Genomic DNA, 18,138 nt, shown 5'->3' on the forward strand with positions numbered 1-18,138 from the left:
TACTCCATAGTACAGCAAACAATCTCCTTAAGGCCGCAATTGTTTTTGGCACTGCCGCCTACCTGTCAAGATGGCCGACGCACACGGCTCTACCACTCCTCCACCGCCATCCCGCATCCGCACTCCGCCAACTCCTCGCCTTGGTTACCAAGACCACTGGGAACCCTTTTCACCTCGCAAGTCTGCACGAATTTCATCACAACGAACAAGGACTCCATCACCCGGCGCATCAAATCGTCAACCTCAATCACCTCAAACTAGCAAAAAGTCTACCAAGCATTCGAACACCTCTATCGCCTCTCCTATGACGCATAAGAAGCGCATGCCCGCCAACGATTTTGTTCGCCGCGCAACGGAAAACATGCAAGCTGAAACTTCTCGAGATGGCGCCAGCCGTCGTACTCATGAGCGATCCGGCTCTTCCGTCATCGGTGCCGCTGGCATGCTTCCTACACCATCAAAAACTCCTCAAAAGCCACCCACTGAGAAGAAAACCGCCCACATCAAATCAGTTGCTCGTAACCTCTTCGGCTCTGACGCCGATGAAGCAACCTTAACTCCTAAGAAGCGATCTGCTAAGAAGTACAGCGGTATTTCGATGGAAAGCTTTGCTGTGGAGGAGGTCGAGGATCCCATTGAGATATTCACTGATACTCGGGATCGAGTTCCTGTTCGCGATGAGCGAGAAGACAATCCTTTCCTCAGCTCAGAAAACCCCTTCTACAGCGAAGCACCCCGTGCTGCGCCTAGCAAACGTCACGACAGGCGCAAGGTCAAGGTTCCTGGTGAGGGTCTGAGGACTGTGGATGAGCTCGCCGACCGTAAGGATGGTATGGTGTACACATTGTAAGTTCCGCGCCAAAACTCAATCACTTTCAAAAAATTCAATTGCTAATTCAAAACAGCCGTGGAAAGAGATTCTTCCGCAAGTGGTCTGAACATGAGACTGAAGATCTGGATGAGCTTGAAACTGTTGAAGAAGACCCAGAAGCTCATCTCAGCCGTCCTTTGACACGAGCTTCAATCAAACCTTGTCTCCTTTTCCAAAGTGTCAAGACAGATGAGCAGATTGAAGAGGAAGAAGCCGTTACGGACGTTGAGGAAAACGAGGAAGAACCGGCTTGCCCAGCGACACCATCGGTATCCAAGAAGGAGCGCGCATCTACACCTGAAGCGCCTAAATTTGCACCAGCTTCACCTCCCTCCACTCGACGAGTGACTCGATCTACCAACAAGTTGGAAGACGAGAGCACGCCTATCAAGCCGCCCAGCAAGCGAAGCCCCTTTGCTTCTTGGCGACGAACAAAGGAAAGCGTGCCCAAATCACTGTCACGCAAACGATCAGCAGAAAGCATTGACACTAGGGAGACCAAGCGTAGCCGCGTTTAGGTCAACGCTTTCGGCTTACAGATGTTGCATTTGCTTTTGATTATCACATTCTCGCATCACAGTCAAGTGGCTGTTCCACGACAATTCATAATTCTGCATACGGGGGTCCCCCTTACCTTTCGCCTTATAATGGAAATTAGTACTGGCTTTTATCACGGCGTTGGATGGAATTTAGAGCGTCAAAAGGATTAGCAAGTTGCTAAGGACGACGGAATGTATCGCATAGGAAGACAACGTGTTGATTGATTGATTGGTTGGCTGGTTGATTGATACCTGGAGGACCTCAACTCAGCAGTGGAAGAGAGGAGGAAAGCAAGCCCGAGTCTGTTCGGTTTATTCTATTCTATTTGGGTTTCGGTCTCGGCTGGTCTGGTCTGGTCTGGTTTGATTTGTTAAGGAATTTTTCCTTAGGCACATCTTCGATTCTGTGAGACCCGGTTTTTAGGTAGTCCTTTTTTTCATGATCGAGTCGATCGAATAAAGAAATCAGACAAGTTCATGATAATAACATGAGTTCCTCTGCCTCTCCGCTTGTGCCCGTACTTGCCCATTCTAATCGCCAATTGGAAGTGATTCTGTGACGTGCTTACTTGCCTAGCGCTCCTGCCCCACGTGCATGCCCCTCATTGATTCCCTTCTGCCCAACGTCCATCCGTCAAATACTCTGCGAAGGTTCTGTATAACAGGCATTGATTGCTAGTGAGTAGAATTTCTCTTCTCTTCTCTGTTTTGTTTTGTTTTCTATATCCAGAAAAGACTGTACTGACACTTGAGACAGCTTATACTAATCGTCTGCCTTCTCTTCGCAGCTAAAGATGCATATCCTCGTTACCAATGATGATGGCCCGCCATCACCACACTCTTCTCCTTACGTCCACTGTCTAATCCAGCAGCTTCAGCAGGCGGGCCACACTGTTTCCGTATGTCTTCCTCACACACAGAGGTCATGGATTGGAAAGGCACACATGATTGGTCAAACTCTTAAGCCGCTGTACTACCGTCCTTCATCTGTTGTCCACGGTGAGGATTCTCCAGGTTCCACTCATCATCGACCCTCTCCTTCAGGAGATGTCGAAGAATGGATCTTGATCGATGGAACTCCGGCTTCGTGCGTTCAAATTGGTCTTCACCACTTCTTTCAGGAACGAGGACCTATCGATCTTGTCGTTAGTGGACCCAACTACGGTAGAAACACAACTGCCGTGTTTGCTCTCAGCTCGGGAACGCTAGGTGCCGCTCTGGAAGCTGCTGTTTGCCAGAAGAAATCCATTGCTCTGAGCTTTGCCTTCTTTACCAGGAACCATGACCCGGTTATCATTGAGGCCGCTTGCCGTCGCAGCGTCAAGGTTATTGATGCTCTTTACAAGCAGTGGCCTACAGACGGAAGTGCCGATCTCTATAGTGTCAACGTTCCTCTGGTAGAAGGCCTTGAAAATAACAAGGCTATCTGGACCAATGTTCTGCAAAACTACTGGAGAGAAGGTGGTTGCTTCCAAGAGATTGAAGGTGAGGCAGGAGATGAGAATGAGGAAGAGGAGAGGATACGCGAAGGCGTTGGTGGTGAGGTGGATGATGCAGCTCGACCAAGTTCACGCAAGGGGCATACCCACAAGCACTTCAAGTGGGCGCCAAAGTTCACAGATGTGTACAAGAGCGTAGAAGAGTCCGAGCCTGGCAACGATGGATGGACCGTCAAGGAGGGACTGACAAGGTATGTTTGTTCATTGCAACAAGCCAACATTACTGACATGTTCAGCATCACCCCTCTCAAGGCCAACTTTATGCATGGTCCTGGAGAATTCAACCAGAAAGAGCTTGAACTGTAAGTACCCTTGATCAAGTGATATGTGACGGGCAGGGCTAGGAGAGAAGCACGATGCCTGTATTCTACCAAGACTACCAATAGATACATTCTTACTTTTTTATAAAGGGATTCGGGTTCAGTGGCAAACCAGAACAAGCAAGAGTTGGCATTGAGACCAAAGGGCCCTTCGGTCCAAGCCGTCATCTCATACGAAGATTCTTACGTTCAACCACTTATTCTTGACGCCTTGAACTCTCTTTTCCCTCAGGGAGTTTTCAACGTAATCACTGAAGTACCGGAATCTGATGAGCCAGCCCTTGCGAAGATTGTCCCATCGGAGGACAACATTCTGCAGATCACCTCGTACGAAACTATCGACTTTGAGTACGCTGCCAGCCATGAGCGTACAACCCTGATCAACAGCTACATGATTCGAAAAGCCCTTATTCGAAAGCATTTCTTGTCGAACACAGTGGATCACTGGGTTGCAAAGCACCCTGAATCTGTTCTGAAGAAGCACATCAAGCGCAGCGAAGCTTTCGAGGTCGACTTTGCCGAGTTCCTGGACGATGCCCTGGTTGAGGCTTTTGATCTTCGAGAAAGCATGGACCGTAATGAGGAGCAGACAGACCCTAACGCTAAGGAGTGGTGGATTCTGAAGCCAGGCATGAGTGACAGAGGTCAGGGCATCAAACTCTTCAGCACGATGGACGAACTTCAGAACATCTTCGATATCTGGGAGGAGGATCAGCCTGACACTGATGATGAAGAGGAGGTCGCTGATAAGGACGACGACGGAGATTACATCACAACCTCTCACTTGAGACACTTTGTTGCGCAGCCGTATATTCACCCACCTCTACTGGTTGATGGCGAAAAGCGCAAGTTCCATATCCGCACATATGTGATGTGCACTGGAAGCCTTGATGTCTGGGTCTACAAGCACATGCTTGCGCTCTTCGCTGGCAAGCCTTACACTGCACCTGCAGATGCACCAGAGGATATCGAGTCTTTCCTCACCAACACTTGTCTCCAGGATTCACCAAACGAGAACACTGTTCGCCGCTTCTGGGATCTGCCTCTATCAAGCGACATGCGAGATGACATCTTCCGTCAGATCTGCGACGTGACTGGCGAGATCTTTGAAGCTGCCGCGAAGGCCATGCCAATTCATTTCCAGACAATGCCCAATGCTTTCGAAGTCTACGGCCTGGATTTCCTAGTGGATGCCCAGGGCACTGCTTATTTACTCGAGGTGAACGCTTTCCCCGACTTCAAACAGACTGGAGGAGATCTCAAGGAAATTGTGTCTGGATTCTGGAAGGGCGTAATGAGACACAGTGTTGCGCCATTCTTCGGTCTCGGGGGCTCAATTAAGGACCAGGATGGTGCCGAGGATATGGTTCCTGTCCGTAAGGTGGATTTGGGACGACGATAAGGCAGCATTCGATGATAGTAAAGTGTCAAAAGGGGTAGTTGGTCGGGCAGTCACCGCAATCTCGCCATGGCTATACTAGGGCGTTCAAAAGTTCTTTATTTTATATACACACCGTACACTTTTCGCTCAACTTTGTTACTCTGTGAGAGCCCATTGCACGGGGTTAGTTTGTGTAGAGGAGGCTACAGGGCAGAATGTGCAGAGCATCGCCTGACTCCATGTCCAATTTTCAATATCTTAACTTCCGTGTTACCCGTTACGGTTTCCAAGAAGGTTGGTATCCAAGTCTCGGGGTGGGAAGAATAAACAACCAAACCATCTCGCTCCAATGGCACTTTCCATTATGTCTCTTCAAAGTCAATCTTTTTCAGTCAATACCAAGTTCGCGCAACGTACAAGTAACCAGAACAAAGCAAAATGCAACATACTCACCAGATTCGGCACATAAACCCCTCATGATATGAGGATCTGCTGATCGAGTGAAGGATAGCAACTCCCCGATTGGGACTGAGCACTTACACAGCCACGATGTGGTGGAGTTGGAAGCGGGATAAACCTTACATGCCATTTCGTTTTGACAGACGACCGTAATAATCGCCAGATAAAAGACTTTCCTGGCAGTTCATCATTGAGGTAGTACAAAGTCTGCTGTGCCGTACGGAAGCAGGGAACTTTTAGATGAGGGGGAGGCTGTGTTGCGAATGTCAAACACAATACGTTGATCAATCAAGATAAGGCATGTTTCGTCTACAGTACAGAGTTTGTGATTGTGAATTGCATGTCACTGCGGAGATTTTTGATGTAATATCGATTCAGGGGATTCTTTCGCGGTGCACCAGGGCGTACTGTTCCCTTATGTGAGAGTGAGATCGAATCCATCGTGTTAGTGAGAAATGACAAACAGCCCACCACCAACCCGAGACTATAAGCTCATTTAGGAAGCATATAGGCATGTTGCACATTGATTAGGAAGTTGGATATTGCTTACCTGGTCGATATATGGCTTGTCAGCCTTTGGGCGTTAGCTCCAATTTCATGATCTCAGAACTATAGGGTAATCTCCGTTCGCTATAACAACCCGTCTGCAATCAGCCTTTCGGGCCATACAAACGGTGTTTGTAAGGTTGAATCTGTTCTCTGTTTCGAGCATTCCCATTTTAATAGTTAATTTCCGAATTTTCGAAATTTGAAATACGTCAAGTCGCGCTTGTTAAACATGCTTCCGGTATTTGGCTCCTTTCCCGGATTTACTTCTGTCCACTGTGAACAATGGACCTGGCCACTACGAACCAGTCATTTTGCTAAGCAAATATTAAGAGAAGCTATTACTGCCCCCATCAGACGAGAAAAAGCATCCTACCCAATTTCAATAGGAGGCGAAGTGTTTGTGCATTGCTCGTCCGGAACTGTGGCTATCCGGGTATAATCATTATGCCTTAGCCTAAGGATCAGCTAACTACCTGAAGTAGTTTTATACGAAACTATCATGGTTTTAAGAAGATATTATTACAAGCCAAGTGGTATCTAGTACCGTGAACTTGACGCCATTCATGTCGATGCATTGATAGAGTAATGACGATTTCCACGTGCAAAACCTGTACAAGTTCATCGTGCTCCGCAGGTCGTACAGCTTCTGCATGATATGACACCGTATACACCCCATTGGCCACTGATCCGGAAGCTACGGATGGTCAAATGGGTTTTATCGTAGGATTGGATTTCGGATGCGTTTTCGGCCAACTGGTGAGGCGAAGCAACAAAGCCCTTACCGAAAGTTCAAGATGCTGCTTGGTAACATGTGAGGCAGAAAGAACCACGATACCACGTGCGCTATTTCTCAAGCTAGATTGACATGATTACAGATAACTTTTAAGCCACCGCGTGTTTCGCTTATAATGGCTCCTAATGGAAACAACCGACTGAGGCTGAGCAGTGCCACCAAGTTGGACGGACGTATCTCCTCTGAGTTTACGGATATATGGCTTCCAACGAAAAATTGGAGGTTTCATAAACTTAATCAGCTTGTCTTGGCTCAACTCGGCTTGGTTGGTCTTGGCTTTTCGATACTCAGACCCTGGCTGCATAAAGTGGCAGCTGAAGGATTGTAATCCCCAGAACTAAATCTGATTGGTCAGCCAATTCGATATTTGCTACCAGAATGGGATGAGAACAACTCTTTTTCAACGACAACTGCCAGGTCAGAAGATACAAAGTCTAAGCCTCGAAGACTGAGTCAAAATGGGTCGAATGACCATATCGTTGAAGTTTTTGTTGAGCTCATGTCGTATTTTGACTCGATCTTCTCAGCTCAACACGATCCGAGGTTAAGGAATTGGCCGACTGACCTGACTTGAGCGAAATGTGGCTGTGTGGCTGTGCAGCTCTAAGCGCCACTTCTGTCCGCCTCAAAGGCCTCCTACCAAGGCCTCCCGTTACTGTCCATTCAATTACGCCTTGATAGTGACAGCAAGATATTCTCCGTCTCCATCAGAAAGTCTGCTGATGGGCCAGTGCATGTTTGACCGTTTGCAGGTGGAGAGGCTCTGGTCACGCCAAGCTCTTTATTCGTTCATGATCGACAACACGACGGGCATAAAGGGGAGATGCCCGGGATTGAAGTGACTCTTTTTACGCTGCCAAGCATGAATTTATGCTTTAATTGGTATATCACTAAGCGCTTCTCTACATCAATGCATTTTTGGAGCACAAATGTCTGTCATTGAGCTCGCCCAGTTGGCTCTTCTCATGTTGACAGACTCACTTGCCTGATTAATCGCGGCTGTTTCTCAATAAACAAGGCTCAAGACCGGGATCGGACAACCTCATCTTCTATAACCTGCTTATTCTGAAGAAACTGACAGATGAAGCTTGAGTGGTGGAGTCTTGCTGGGTTTGCGATTGGACGATCCCTAAATAGCGTTATGGAGCTCATCAATGATTGTCACAAAGGCTCTTGGATAGGATCCAACCCGAGTTTTAATCCTGGTATTACAATCCCCTGAATACGACTTTGCTGGCTGAGTTGTTTTTTGTTCAAAAATATCCACAAGGGCAATGGCTCTTGACTGTTTTAGGTGGTATCGACAGCGAGGCATTCCTAGGAAACATCACCGGGACCAGAAAACATGTTAGAAAGGAAGCTATGGGCTAAGCTATCTTACAGCTACGGAATGCACGGTGAAGCAATCTAAAGGAATAATTAAGCTCATCAGCCGTGTGACTACCAAAGAACCCGCGGCTAAGAAACAAGGATTAAGAGGCTCCAATTTACAAGGAGATTACCCATAGAATTCAGGTACAGTGCAGTGTCCCATACGGACTAAGTTGCGGGTCTATCCCTCCGTATATGTCTTTCAGGTCCGGAAGGATTCGCCTTTGGTGAGAAACTTAACTGGGGAAGAGATGAATGACTAAATGTGAAAACCCAGTGACAGTCTAGACGGGCAGAAAGGGCAAGGTTGAAGACAAAACTAGAGTCACTGTCAAGACATAACCCACTGTTAACAAGAATAGTAACGCGTCGTCACATCGACCGCTAAATGTTCATACCAGCGCGTGTTATCAACCGGCACTTGGTTCGAGTTGGAAGCGGACCAGGGCACGTCCAAGCTATCACTTTTGCCCATTTCGCTTAACAAGTTGACAAACATGCGAAGCATTATCTAGACGTCATTTGTCTGTGCTTGGAAGGTTGATGCAAATGACAACAGATTAGGAATGTCGCACGCAAAGATTTGCATAGCACAACCTGACCGAGTCGAGAATGTGAAGTAATATAACAGTTCAATGGCTTATCAAAGAAAACAATGGTAACAATGTTTAATCGCCAATCATGACTCTTTGCTTACTTTTGCGACATACAAGACGTTTCACAGAACTTGTTAGCTTGGCGCCAAGTCATCGTATTGGACGATTTAGAGCAAATCATCCAACCCTGATCTAGGAACGTAGCGAACAGCTAGATTCTAGGGCCTTGGCTCTGGACCTTCTAGACAGGCCGCCAAGACGGGATCTTCGCATAATTCTGCACTGTGGCGACATGGGGGGACCCGGGAACATCATGAACATGAGCATGAGCGTGAGCTGCCTCAATTGGACTTTGTTGAGGAAGAACAATGAAAGCTGAAATGCGTCATCCTTTCGCCGTTGACAGTGTTCGTGGACATTCTGGATCGGGTCAAAACTTAACCTAATCATCACACAGCCTCTTCTTGCAAGCGTAAAGATGTAGAGAGGCCGCCTGTAAAGCTTGTGTACCTAATGATAGGAGGCAAACTATGCAGCATGGAACTTGACAGAGGAAAAGGGTTGGCCATGTAAGTGATCGTACCAACTATATGGAAACTGATATATCGATCGAATCTCGATGCTGAATTCAAAGTCCAATCGAAGAAAGTACAGTACCTAGTCAGTGAGAGCAAGAAGCACAGTGCATGTCACTTAAGAAACAGACAGTCAAGGAACCTTGTCCGTATAGATACTGTAAATCCTTATGGAAAGTCACAATGGGACTTTCTAGCCTGCCAAATATGTCCATGGAGATTATCTTACCTACGGACCTGATATGTTCAGCGCCTATTGCTGATTCCACGGTCCTTTCGTCTCTACTCTATCCAAAGAAAGAAGAACATCCGTCAATTTAGCGCTTGTCCGGCCCCTGCCCCGGGCTTAAGCGGATCCAGTTTTTATGCCGTTTGGTTAGGTATTTTCTTCTATCTGCACCCCAGAGTGAAGACCAAGAGCCAATCACGAGCTTCGTTTGGCTTGCACTGCCTCAATTGCTTTCAAGAAGGAAGGAAGCTCGCTCGAGGCGAAAACAAGTCCTCCACCTGCCTCTCGATTGCATTTCTCCTCAGTCTTCAACTGAACCTTGGGTGCGTTGGCGATGTTAAACTAACTCCGCCTTTCTTCACGACCGACTTGGTCGTCTAAATTCAACTCTATTGCCCGTCTTTGCCTACTTTTTTAATTCTAGTTGCCTCTTACTTCAATCCTTCCTCCCTTCTACACTACTATACTTAAAGAACATCGGCCCATGCGCTCTTGGCTCCACGCCCTCTGCTCAGTCTGCCCTTGAACTGAAGCTCCCTTTTACTCAACATAATATCCATTACTTTCCACTAAGACATTCGCCGCTGCATAGCCTCAACTCGGCTTGCCGTCATTTCCACAACTGCAAGTCTAGGCTGTCGCTGATCGCGGCACTGCCCGGCTCAACATGTCTGATCATGATGACCCTCCGCCCATGCGGCCTCGCGCGTACGTGACTGTCACTGAGGCTCCTTGGGGCCTCCCGAGATCCAAATCTTTATCAACCTCTTGAATGCTGATCAATTTTCTAGTCCAACCATCACTATTGATACCACTGCTGTCAACTCTAATACTTCTACCGACGCTCCCCAAGAATCACATCCTTCCAACCTACAAGACGACGCAGTCAGCCCGACAGCAACAGCTGATCCTGCAACAAGCGCCGGCATGTCGCAACGACCTTCGCGACCCGAAATCAACACTTCTATGAACTTCGAAAATAGGGATAGCAGACCAACAAGTCCTCACAATGTTTCCAGTCCGGTAACATCAAGATCAGGCGACATGAGTGCTGCATACTTGTCTGTACCTATGAACCACCGATCACGACAGAACTCCGTCGATTCTGATGATGGAACACGATCTGTTTCCTCACATGGCGATACCACTGTTGTGGCGTCCAACTCAACGCAACATGAGACGCTTAAAGGTTCCGAACATGATCATAACAAGATTATCAACGACGAGACAGCCTTGAAGCCAGACGCTGGCACTGAGCAGGATTTCGAGGTGGAAAACAACCCTTTCGCTTTCACGCCTGGTCAGCTCAACAAAATGTTCAACCCCAAAAGCCTTTCTGCCTTTTATAAGTTAGGTGGCATTGATGGTTTGGAAAAGGGTTTACGATCCAACCGAAAGGCCGGTTTGAGTCTGGAAGAGAAAAGCCTGCCTGGACATGTATCATTTGAGGACGCAACATCTAAGAAGCAGACCGCCCCCGATGATCACACCGATGCGCAATCAGGCGATAGCTATGCCGACCGACTCCGTGTGTACAAGGACAACCGTCTACCCGAGAAGAAGGGCAAGAGTCTTTTGCAGCTTATGTGGATCACATATAACGACAAGGTCCTGATCCTGCTGTCAATTGCCGCTGTCGTCAGTCTCGCAGTGGGTCTGTACCAAACCTTTGGCGGAGAGCATAAGGATGGCGAACCAAGGGTCGAATGGGTCGAAGGTGTTGCGATTATTGTCGCCATCGCCATCGTCGTTATCGTCGGATCCTTGAATGATTACCAGAAGGAACGACAGTTTACGAAACTGAACAAGAAGAAACAGGACCGTACGGTGAAGGCCATTCGCTCGGGAAAGACGATTGAGATATCAGTTTTTGAAATTCTCGTCGGCGATGTGATCCACATTGAGCCTGGTGACCTTGTACCAGTCGACGGAATTCTTATTGAAGGGTTCAATGTCAAGTGCGATGAGTCGCAGGCCACTGGAGAGTCCGACATTATTCGAAAACAATCCGCCGAAGCCGTCTACAACGCTATCCAGAACGGCGATAATCTTAAGAAGATGGACCCTTTCATCCAATCTGGAGCCCGTATAATGGAAGGCGTTGGAACTTATATGGCGACTTCCGTTGGCGTTTACTCTTCTTACGGCAAAACTCTCATGTCATTGAACGAAGACCCTGAGATGACTCCTCTGCAAGCGAAGCTGAATGTCATTGCCACTTACATTGCCAAGCTCGGAAGTGCCGCTGGTCTTGTACTTTTCATCGTTCTCTTCATCAAATTCCTTGCTAGCTTGCCTAAGATGCCGGACTCTATTTCACCCGCACAGAAAGGACAGCAATTTCTTAACATTTTCATTGTTGTCGTTACTATCATTGTTGTTGCTGTCCCTGAAGGACTGCCTCTTGCTGTTACACTGGCCCTGGCTTTTGCAACAACTCGTATGCTTCGAGATGCCAATTTGGTGCGACACCTCAAGGCTTGCGAAGTCATGGGCAATGCGTCAACAATCTGCTCCGACAAGACTGGTACTCTGACCCAGAACAAGATGCAAGTGGTATCTGGAACCATCGGAACAAGTCTGCGATTTGGTGGCTCACAGCGCGGAGACGAGAGCGGCGCCTCTACTCCCGTGGATACAAGTGGTGATATTAGCGTCGGTGAATTTGCTAAGATGCTCAGCAAACCGGTCAAGGATATTCTCCTCAAGTCTATTGCCCTCAACTCGACTGCTTTCGAAGGTGAGGTTGATGGCGAGAAGACCTTCATTGGCTCCAAGACTGAGACAGCTTTGCTCATCCTTGCCAAGAACCATCTCGGCATGGGACCTGTGAGTGAGGAGCGTGAGAACGCCAAGGTCTTGCAGCTTATTCCTTTCGATTCTGGCCGCAAGTGCATGGGTATTGTTGTCCAGAACCCTGACGGCAGTGTCCGCCTTTATATCAAGGGTGCCTCCGAAATTCTCCTCACCAAGTGCACACAGATTCTCAGCGACCCTTCCAACGACGCTTCTCTCGCTCCTCTGTCTGAAGATAATATCGAAACTATCAAGCAGCTCATTGAGAGCTACGCGAAAAGGTCTCTTCGAACCATTGGCATCAGCTACAAGGACTTCCCCTCTTGGCCACCCAAGAATGTCAACCATGTCGATGGCGGTAAGGAGGTTGTTTTTGAGGATATTTTCACGGAAACAGTATTCCTTGGCGTTGTCGGTATTCAAGATCCTCTCCGAGAGGGAGTTAGGGAAGCTGTGAAGCTCTGCCAGCAGGCCGGCGTCACCGTTCGCATGGTTACTGGTGACAACAAGATTACAGCTGAAGCCATTGCTAAGGAGTGTGGTATCGTTCAACCTAACTCTATCGTTATGGAGGGACCTGAGTTTCGAAACCTCACCAAGCTCCAGCAAGAGGAAATCATCCCTCGCCTGCACGTTCTGGCACGATCCTCACCCGAAGACAAGCGAATCCTTGTTAAGAGACTCAAGGACAAGAACGAGACTGTTGCAGTTACCGGTGATGGCACCAACGATGCGCCTGCTCTCAAGATGGCCGATGTTGGTTTCTCAATGGGCATCGCCGGTACCGAGGTCGCGAAGGAAGCTTCAGCTATCATTCTTATGGACGACAACTTCACGAGTATTGTCAAGGCCTTGAAATGGGGTCGTGCGGTCAATGATGCAGTCAAGCGATTCCTGCAATTCCAGCTTACAGTCAATGTCACCGCGGTTATTCTCACCTTTGTTACTGCTGTGTCCAACGATGAAGAGTCTTCGGTCCTGACGGCCGTGCAACTTCTCTGGGTTAACCTCATTATGGACACACTTGCTGCTCTTGCTCTTGCTACTGATCCTCCTCACGACAGTGTGCTGGACCGAAAGCCTGAGCCCAAGGGATCAAGCATCATTTCCGTTACCATGTGGAAGATGATCCTTGGACAATCAGTGTACCAGCTTGCCATTACATTCCTCCTTTACTATGGTGGCCCCAAGGGTATTCTGCCAACAAGCGAAACTCCTTCGGCCGATGAGATCAAGACACTTGTTTTCAACACTTTTGTCTGGATGCAGATCTTCAACCAATGGAAGTAAGTTTCAACTCTATGAACCCCCAACGGGAATTCGTACTAACATGTATAGTAACCGCCGTCTGGACAACAAGTTCAACATTTTTGAGGGCCTCACCAAGAACTGGTTCTTCATCAGCATCAGTGCCATTATGTGTGGTGGACAAGTCCTTATCATCTTTGTCGGTGGCGCAGCTTTCCAAATCGCCAAGGAGAAGCAAAGCGGAACTCTCTGGGCCATTGCCCTTGTGCTTGGCTTCCTTTCCATTCCTGTTGGTGTCATCATTCGCTTGATTCCTGATCATTTAATGCTGGCTTTGATCCCCGAGTTTCTGAGGGAACGAGCCAAGAAGGTGCCTGGCCTCACAATTTCTGATGAAGAGATGAGCATGTATCCGGAGCCGTTGGCGGACGTTCGTGACGAGCTCAACTTTATGCGCCGCATGAAGGGAGGACGCCTGAACAACCTCAAGTTTGCGATCCAGCATCCCAAGGAGGCGGTTGAGATGGTCAGGTCTAGAAGTCCTTCACATTCTCGATCCAACTCAGTTAATCCGCCACAAACACCAACGCAGGAGAACCCCTTCGAAGGGTCACCGATCGGAACACCCAGTTCAGCGAGAACTCGATCTGTGAGATCGCGTTCCAACTCTGCGCTCGGAGCACCGACAGTAATGGCGGGTATCGTGGCAGCAGGTGTAGCAGCCGGCTGGCAACCGAAAATGCGGCCAGAGGAGAATGGAGATCACCAAGACGTGCATAAATAGGGGTTGATACCTGGTTCGGTTTGTGTTTGGCGCGTGCGTGGTATTGTTTATTAGTATTACTTTGGGTACGGATAGAACTGGTTAACATGGAATAATGAAAGTGTTTGAATGATTCAAGGCAACTTTTGCAGGTCTCGTGCTGCCGTGTCATGAAGGTGCTGTGAGGAAGATGGTCCATTAACTGTGGATATATTCGGGCGCCCAGTTGCTGCCAACATGGATCTGTAGATGTTTATGCCTCTGTTATAGAGAGCAGTTCGGACCAGAGAAAAGGCTACCCAGTAAGTACATATCGGAAATATACCTTTTAGCCGACAAGTGTCCTTGAATCCCGACTATCCGTCGTCGTTGTACGCGGGAGTGTTTCCATAGCCATAGCGGCAAGTCGAGCTTTTCTGATCCTCTCGTCTTTCCTATTACATCTACAGCAGCACCAAATGCATAATCCAAAAAGGAAGACGGAAATAATAGGAACCCCGATCACCATAAACTTGAATGCAGGATCCTCCCAAACTACTCCGTAGTCTTGTCTGGAGTCTTCATCTCTTTCCATAATGGCTGGGCCTGCCTGAGTATTCTACGTGAATAGCTAATAGGATGGATGGTTAGTTATCTGAATCTGCGCTGTGAATCTAGGTGGGAGAGCACATACCTACTGCAAGGCAAGAATAGCAGAACAGAATCGGCATTCTAGATGATGAAACTTGAAGCAGAGAATGAATGCTGTGAGAGGGATGGACCGTCTTTTAACAGGGCAGAAGGCTCCTACAGCATGGGTGTTGAAGATGCACAGCCAACAACCAACACCCCAACGAATCAAATTATGTAGACATTGCAGCCCCTGGCAATTAAGCTTAATCTGTAGAGGGCCTGCTTTATTAGGTAGTTGTTCATGACATGAGGCTATTTTCTGTGCCTCAATGGATCAGAACGTCGTCTTCCTACTGGTTGCGTGCATCTCGACATGCAGTCCTAGGATCTGCAAGATTAATTTGCTTTAAAATCTTATCAGAGTCAAAGTCAGAGAAGGCACATATTATCGGCTAAATGTAGTCAATTTGTGTACAATTTGTGAATTATAGCAGGACAGAATTACCATTAAAGGCCATTCTCAGCTATTCACTCACTTCCCCTGTAAACGAAAGCAGATTGGCAAGCATAATTGCTAAAAGAAAACAATTGTGATATATATAAGAGTCAATTCATTATCTTGCCCAACGAAAGTCATATATCATACCTGGCTGTATTGTATCATTAAGCTTTAACCTAGGGCGTAGTGGCGGGCAAAGGTACTATGGTGGGTGTATTTATGTACTATTCTCATCTCTTAGTCTAATTAACAAACTACTACTTGCCCCTGCCGTCCTGTGCTCACCGTCCATCATTGCATTCCAACAGTGTATTCGTACAGTAGATCGATAATCTAGATTTTCTTCTTCTGTCTTTTCCCTTTCCTCTTTCCTCTCACTATATCCTCTTGTTTCGCACTCTACTTGGCGAATCGGTCAAGCTAGTAGACTAAAAAGAGACGCGATAATATTTACATGGAATCACATCACACTACTTTTATTAGTTTCGATCGGATCATGATATATTATTTTTCTCTTGCTTTGAGATAGGAGCAATACAAGATTCTCTCATCTTCTTTTCGGTTCTTGGTTGCATCCTCATATTTGACTCATCACTATTGGTTTCCTTTCCTTGGAAATCCTCGGCTCTTTTCTCTGAATGAGTCCCGTCTTCCCTTCTCTTTTACATTACACAAAGCATCGCATCGAATCAACCCACTTTGGTATCCGTAGATCGATCAGCAATCATCCATCGTTCTGACCTCCACTATTCAACCTGAAACCCTTTTGTCCCCTTTCTCTACAACAACAACAGTCTCCGAATTTCTTTCTCTATTCTTTAGTTTTGGATATTATTGAGATTGTCCATCTACTAGAATAATAGTGAACCACTGTAGCTTAGAGAGACGAACAGAGAGAAGCAAAGCAAAGTCAAGCCAAGCCCGAGCGAATCAACCCAACCAAAGACGCGGTACTCGATCTGGGGTTAATAATAGATCCCACCCTCTCTCTTCCCGTCCTATTCCTCTTCCTGACCCGCTTTCTTCCTCACCTTCTACACCTTTTATTACTTACTCACCTTCTTTACTTCCTTACTTCTATCACTGTCAACCTTTGATAACCAACCAAAAAAAAGTTCAACTCTCACCTTTTAATTTCCTCTTCTTTTCTTCTCTTCTCGTCTTCACACCACATACATAAATAATTCCATCCAACCATGAACCCGAAAAAGAATTCTGGGAGAAGCGTCGCCATCTCCAAGAGAAAGGCTCAACCAAATGCTCTCGACACTCTGGGCGATAACCCAACAGAAGAGGAAATTAAGACGGCCGCCGCCAACGTTGCCCTCGCTGATCTAGAGGAGAGAGTTAACGATGTTCGAGAATCATGGGAGACGGATTCTCTCTTCGAGGACGCTTTTGAAGAGTTGAGCGGTGATAACACGGTAGCTCTTGATGGTGAGTTTAGTTGTCTACTATTAATTCCAAGTCTATTCAGTTGAATTTTTGCTAACATACTTTCTCCAACAAAAAAAGACCCCAAGTTGTGTACACCAGAGGAAGCTAGCAGACTTCGTCGGGAACTCCGAGAGTATGGTCCTGCTGTATTTTGCCAACGCACTGTCGATGCTGGTCATTATACCGCTAGAAAGCTTCTCAGCGCTTTCGGTATTCGTCCTCCCGCTTTCCTCGAAGGCGAGAATGATGATGCCTACTTCCATCTCTTGTCTTTGGCCATTACGCGCGAATTAGGCAAGCGCGCCAAGCTCTTGCGTTACAACACGGTGGATGATGCAGTTGACTTGATTGCTAAGAGCAAGAATATTGTTCTTATCACCGGTGCCGGTATTTCTACATCGTTGGGCATCCCTGATTTCCGTTCAAAGGGGACTGGTCTCTACTCCAAGCTAGAGCATCTTGGCCTTAGTGATCCGCAGGAGGTCTTCGATATTGGTGTCTTCAAACAGGATCCTACTATTTTCTACTCTGTGGCCAAGGACATTTTGCCGAGCACAGACCGATACACGCCAACTCACAAATTCATCGCTATGCTCCACGAGAAGGGCAAGCTGTTGACAAACTACTCTCAGAACATTGACAACCTCGAGGTCAAGGCCGGTGTTCCCAAGGACAAGCTCATTCAGTGCCACGGTTCTTTCGGAACTGCTACCTGTGTCCAGTGCGGTTACAAGTGCGAAGGAGAGAAGATTTTCCCAGAGATCAAGGCCGATAAGATTCCTCGATGCCCACGCTGCGTTCAGACTCTGCGCCCTGCTGGCCCGCCCAAGCGCAAGCGATCAGCGGGTAGTGAAAAGAAGCGACGACGATGGGATGCCGATAGTTCCGACGAATCTGAGTACGACATTCCTGAAGCTGGTGTTATGAAGCCCGACATCACCTTCTTTGGCGAGGCTCTTCCTGACGAGTTCTCTCGTCGATTGACTGAGCATGACCGCGACAAGGTCGATCTCGTCATTGTCATCGGCACGTCTCTCAAGGTCACTCCCGTGTCTGAGATCGTGTCTTGGCTAGACGGCGACATCCCTCAGATCTACGTGTCTCGCCAGGCCGTCAACCACATCAATTTCGACATTGACCTCTTGGGCGACTGTGACGTCGTCGTTGCTGAATTGTGTCGCCGTCTCGGATGGCCCATGGTACACGAAATGGTTCCCAAGGACCAAAAGGTTGAAGTACGTACCGAGCCTGGCTACAAGAGTCGACACGTCTTTGAGGAGAAGAAGACCAAGACGAAGAACAAGAAATGAGACCTTTTGCTTCTTTTTTGGACTGGGAGTTTCTGATACATTACGGGCGACTGGCATGCAAGTACTTTCTTTTCATTTTTTGCTTGTTCTACATATTTGCTATTGCTTTTCTTCTGCTGCAAGCGGATGGCAAGGCGTCTGGAGGAAATGATATGCCAACTAAAAAAATGGAATGGAATGGAAGGGAAAGATGGATACGGATGGAGTAAAAAGGTGTTTAACGCGGCAATGTTTGTCAAAGTTCTTACCACAAAATTGTTGTCTTTCTTTATTTTGTTGTTTTCCCATTAA

At 47.4% G+C, this 18,138-nt stretch overlaps 4 protein-coding genes across 4 annotated transcripts; all 4 read left to right on the top strand.

The window, feature by feature from the left end:
- Window positions 1–70: 70 nt before the first annotated feature.
- FIESC28_03149 (uncharacterized protein) lies at window positions 71–1,389 on the top strand (the record flags this gene model as incomplete). The annotated part of the gene is made up of 2 exons (XM_031157298.1): window positions 71–846; window positions 906–1,389. The coding sequence occupies 2 exons, from the start codon at window positions 71–73 to the stop codon at window positions 1,387–1,389; spliced, it is 1,260 nt and encodes a 419-aa protein (XP_031018627.1).
- Window positions 1,390–2,204: 815 nt separating this feature from the next.
- On the top strand, window positions 2,205–4,631 carry FIESC28_03150 (uncharacterized protein; the record flags this gene model as incomplete). Its single annotated transcript, XM_031157299.1, has 3 exons — window positions 2,205–3,100; window positions 3,146–3,211; window positions 3,320–4,631. 3 exons carry the CDS (start codon window positions 2,205–2,207, stop codon window positions 4,629–4,631), a joined length of 2,274 nt encoding a protein of 757 aa, XP_031018628.1.
- A 5,218-nt stretch (window positions 4,632–9,849) lies between these two features.
- On the top strand, window positions 9,850–14,010 carry FIESC28_03151 (uncharacterized protein; the record flags this gene model as incomplete). The annotated part of the gene is made up of 3 exons (XM_031157300.1): window positions 9,850–9,890; window positions 9,974–13,264; window positions 13,317–14,010. The coding sequence occupies 3 exons, from the start codon at window positions 9,850–9,852 to the stop codon at window positions 14,008–14,010; spliced, it is 4,026 nt and encodes a 1,341-aa protein (XP_031018629.1).
- Window positions 14,011–16,296: 2,286 nt separating this feature from the next.
- Window positions 16,297–17,847, top strand: FIESC28_03152 (uncharacterized protein; the record flags this gene model as incomplete). The annotated part of the gene is made up of 2 exons (XM_031157301.1): window positions 16,297–16,537; window positions 16,616–17,847. 2 exons carry the CDS (start codon window positions 16,297–16,299, stop codon window positions 17,845–17,847), a joined length of 1,473 nt encoding a protein of 490 aa, XP_031018630.1.
- Between the last annotated feature and the right edge of the window lie 291 nt (window positions 17,848–18,138).

The sequence above is a fragment of the Fusarium coffeatum genome (genome assembly GCF_003316985.1).
Source record: "Fusarium coffeatum strain FIESC_28 chromosome Unknown BRIP53273_contig_67, whole genome shotgun sequence".
NCBI classification, from domain to species: Eukaryota; Fungi; Ascomycota; class Sordariomycetes; order Hypocreales; family Nectriaceae; genus Fusarium; species Fusarium coffeatum.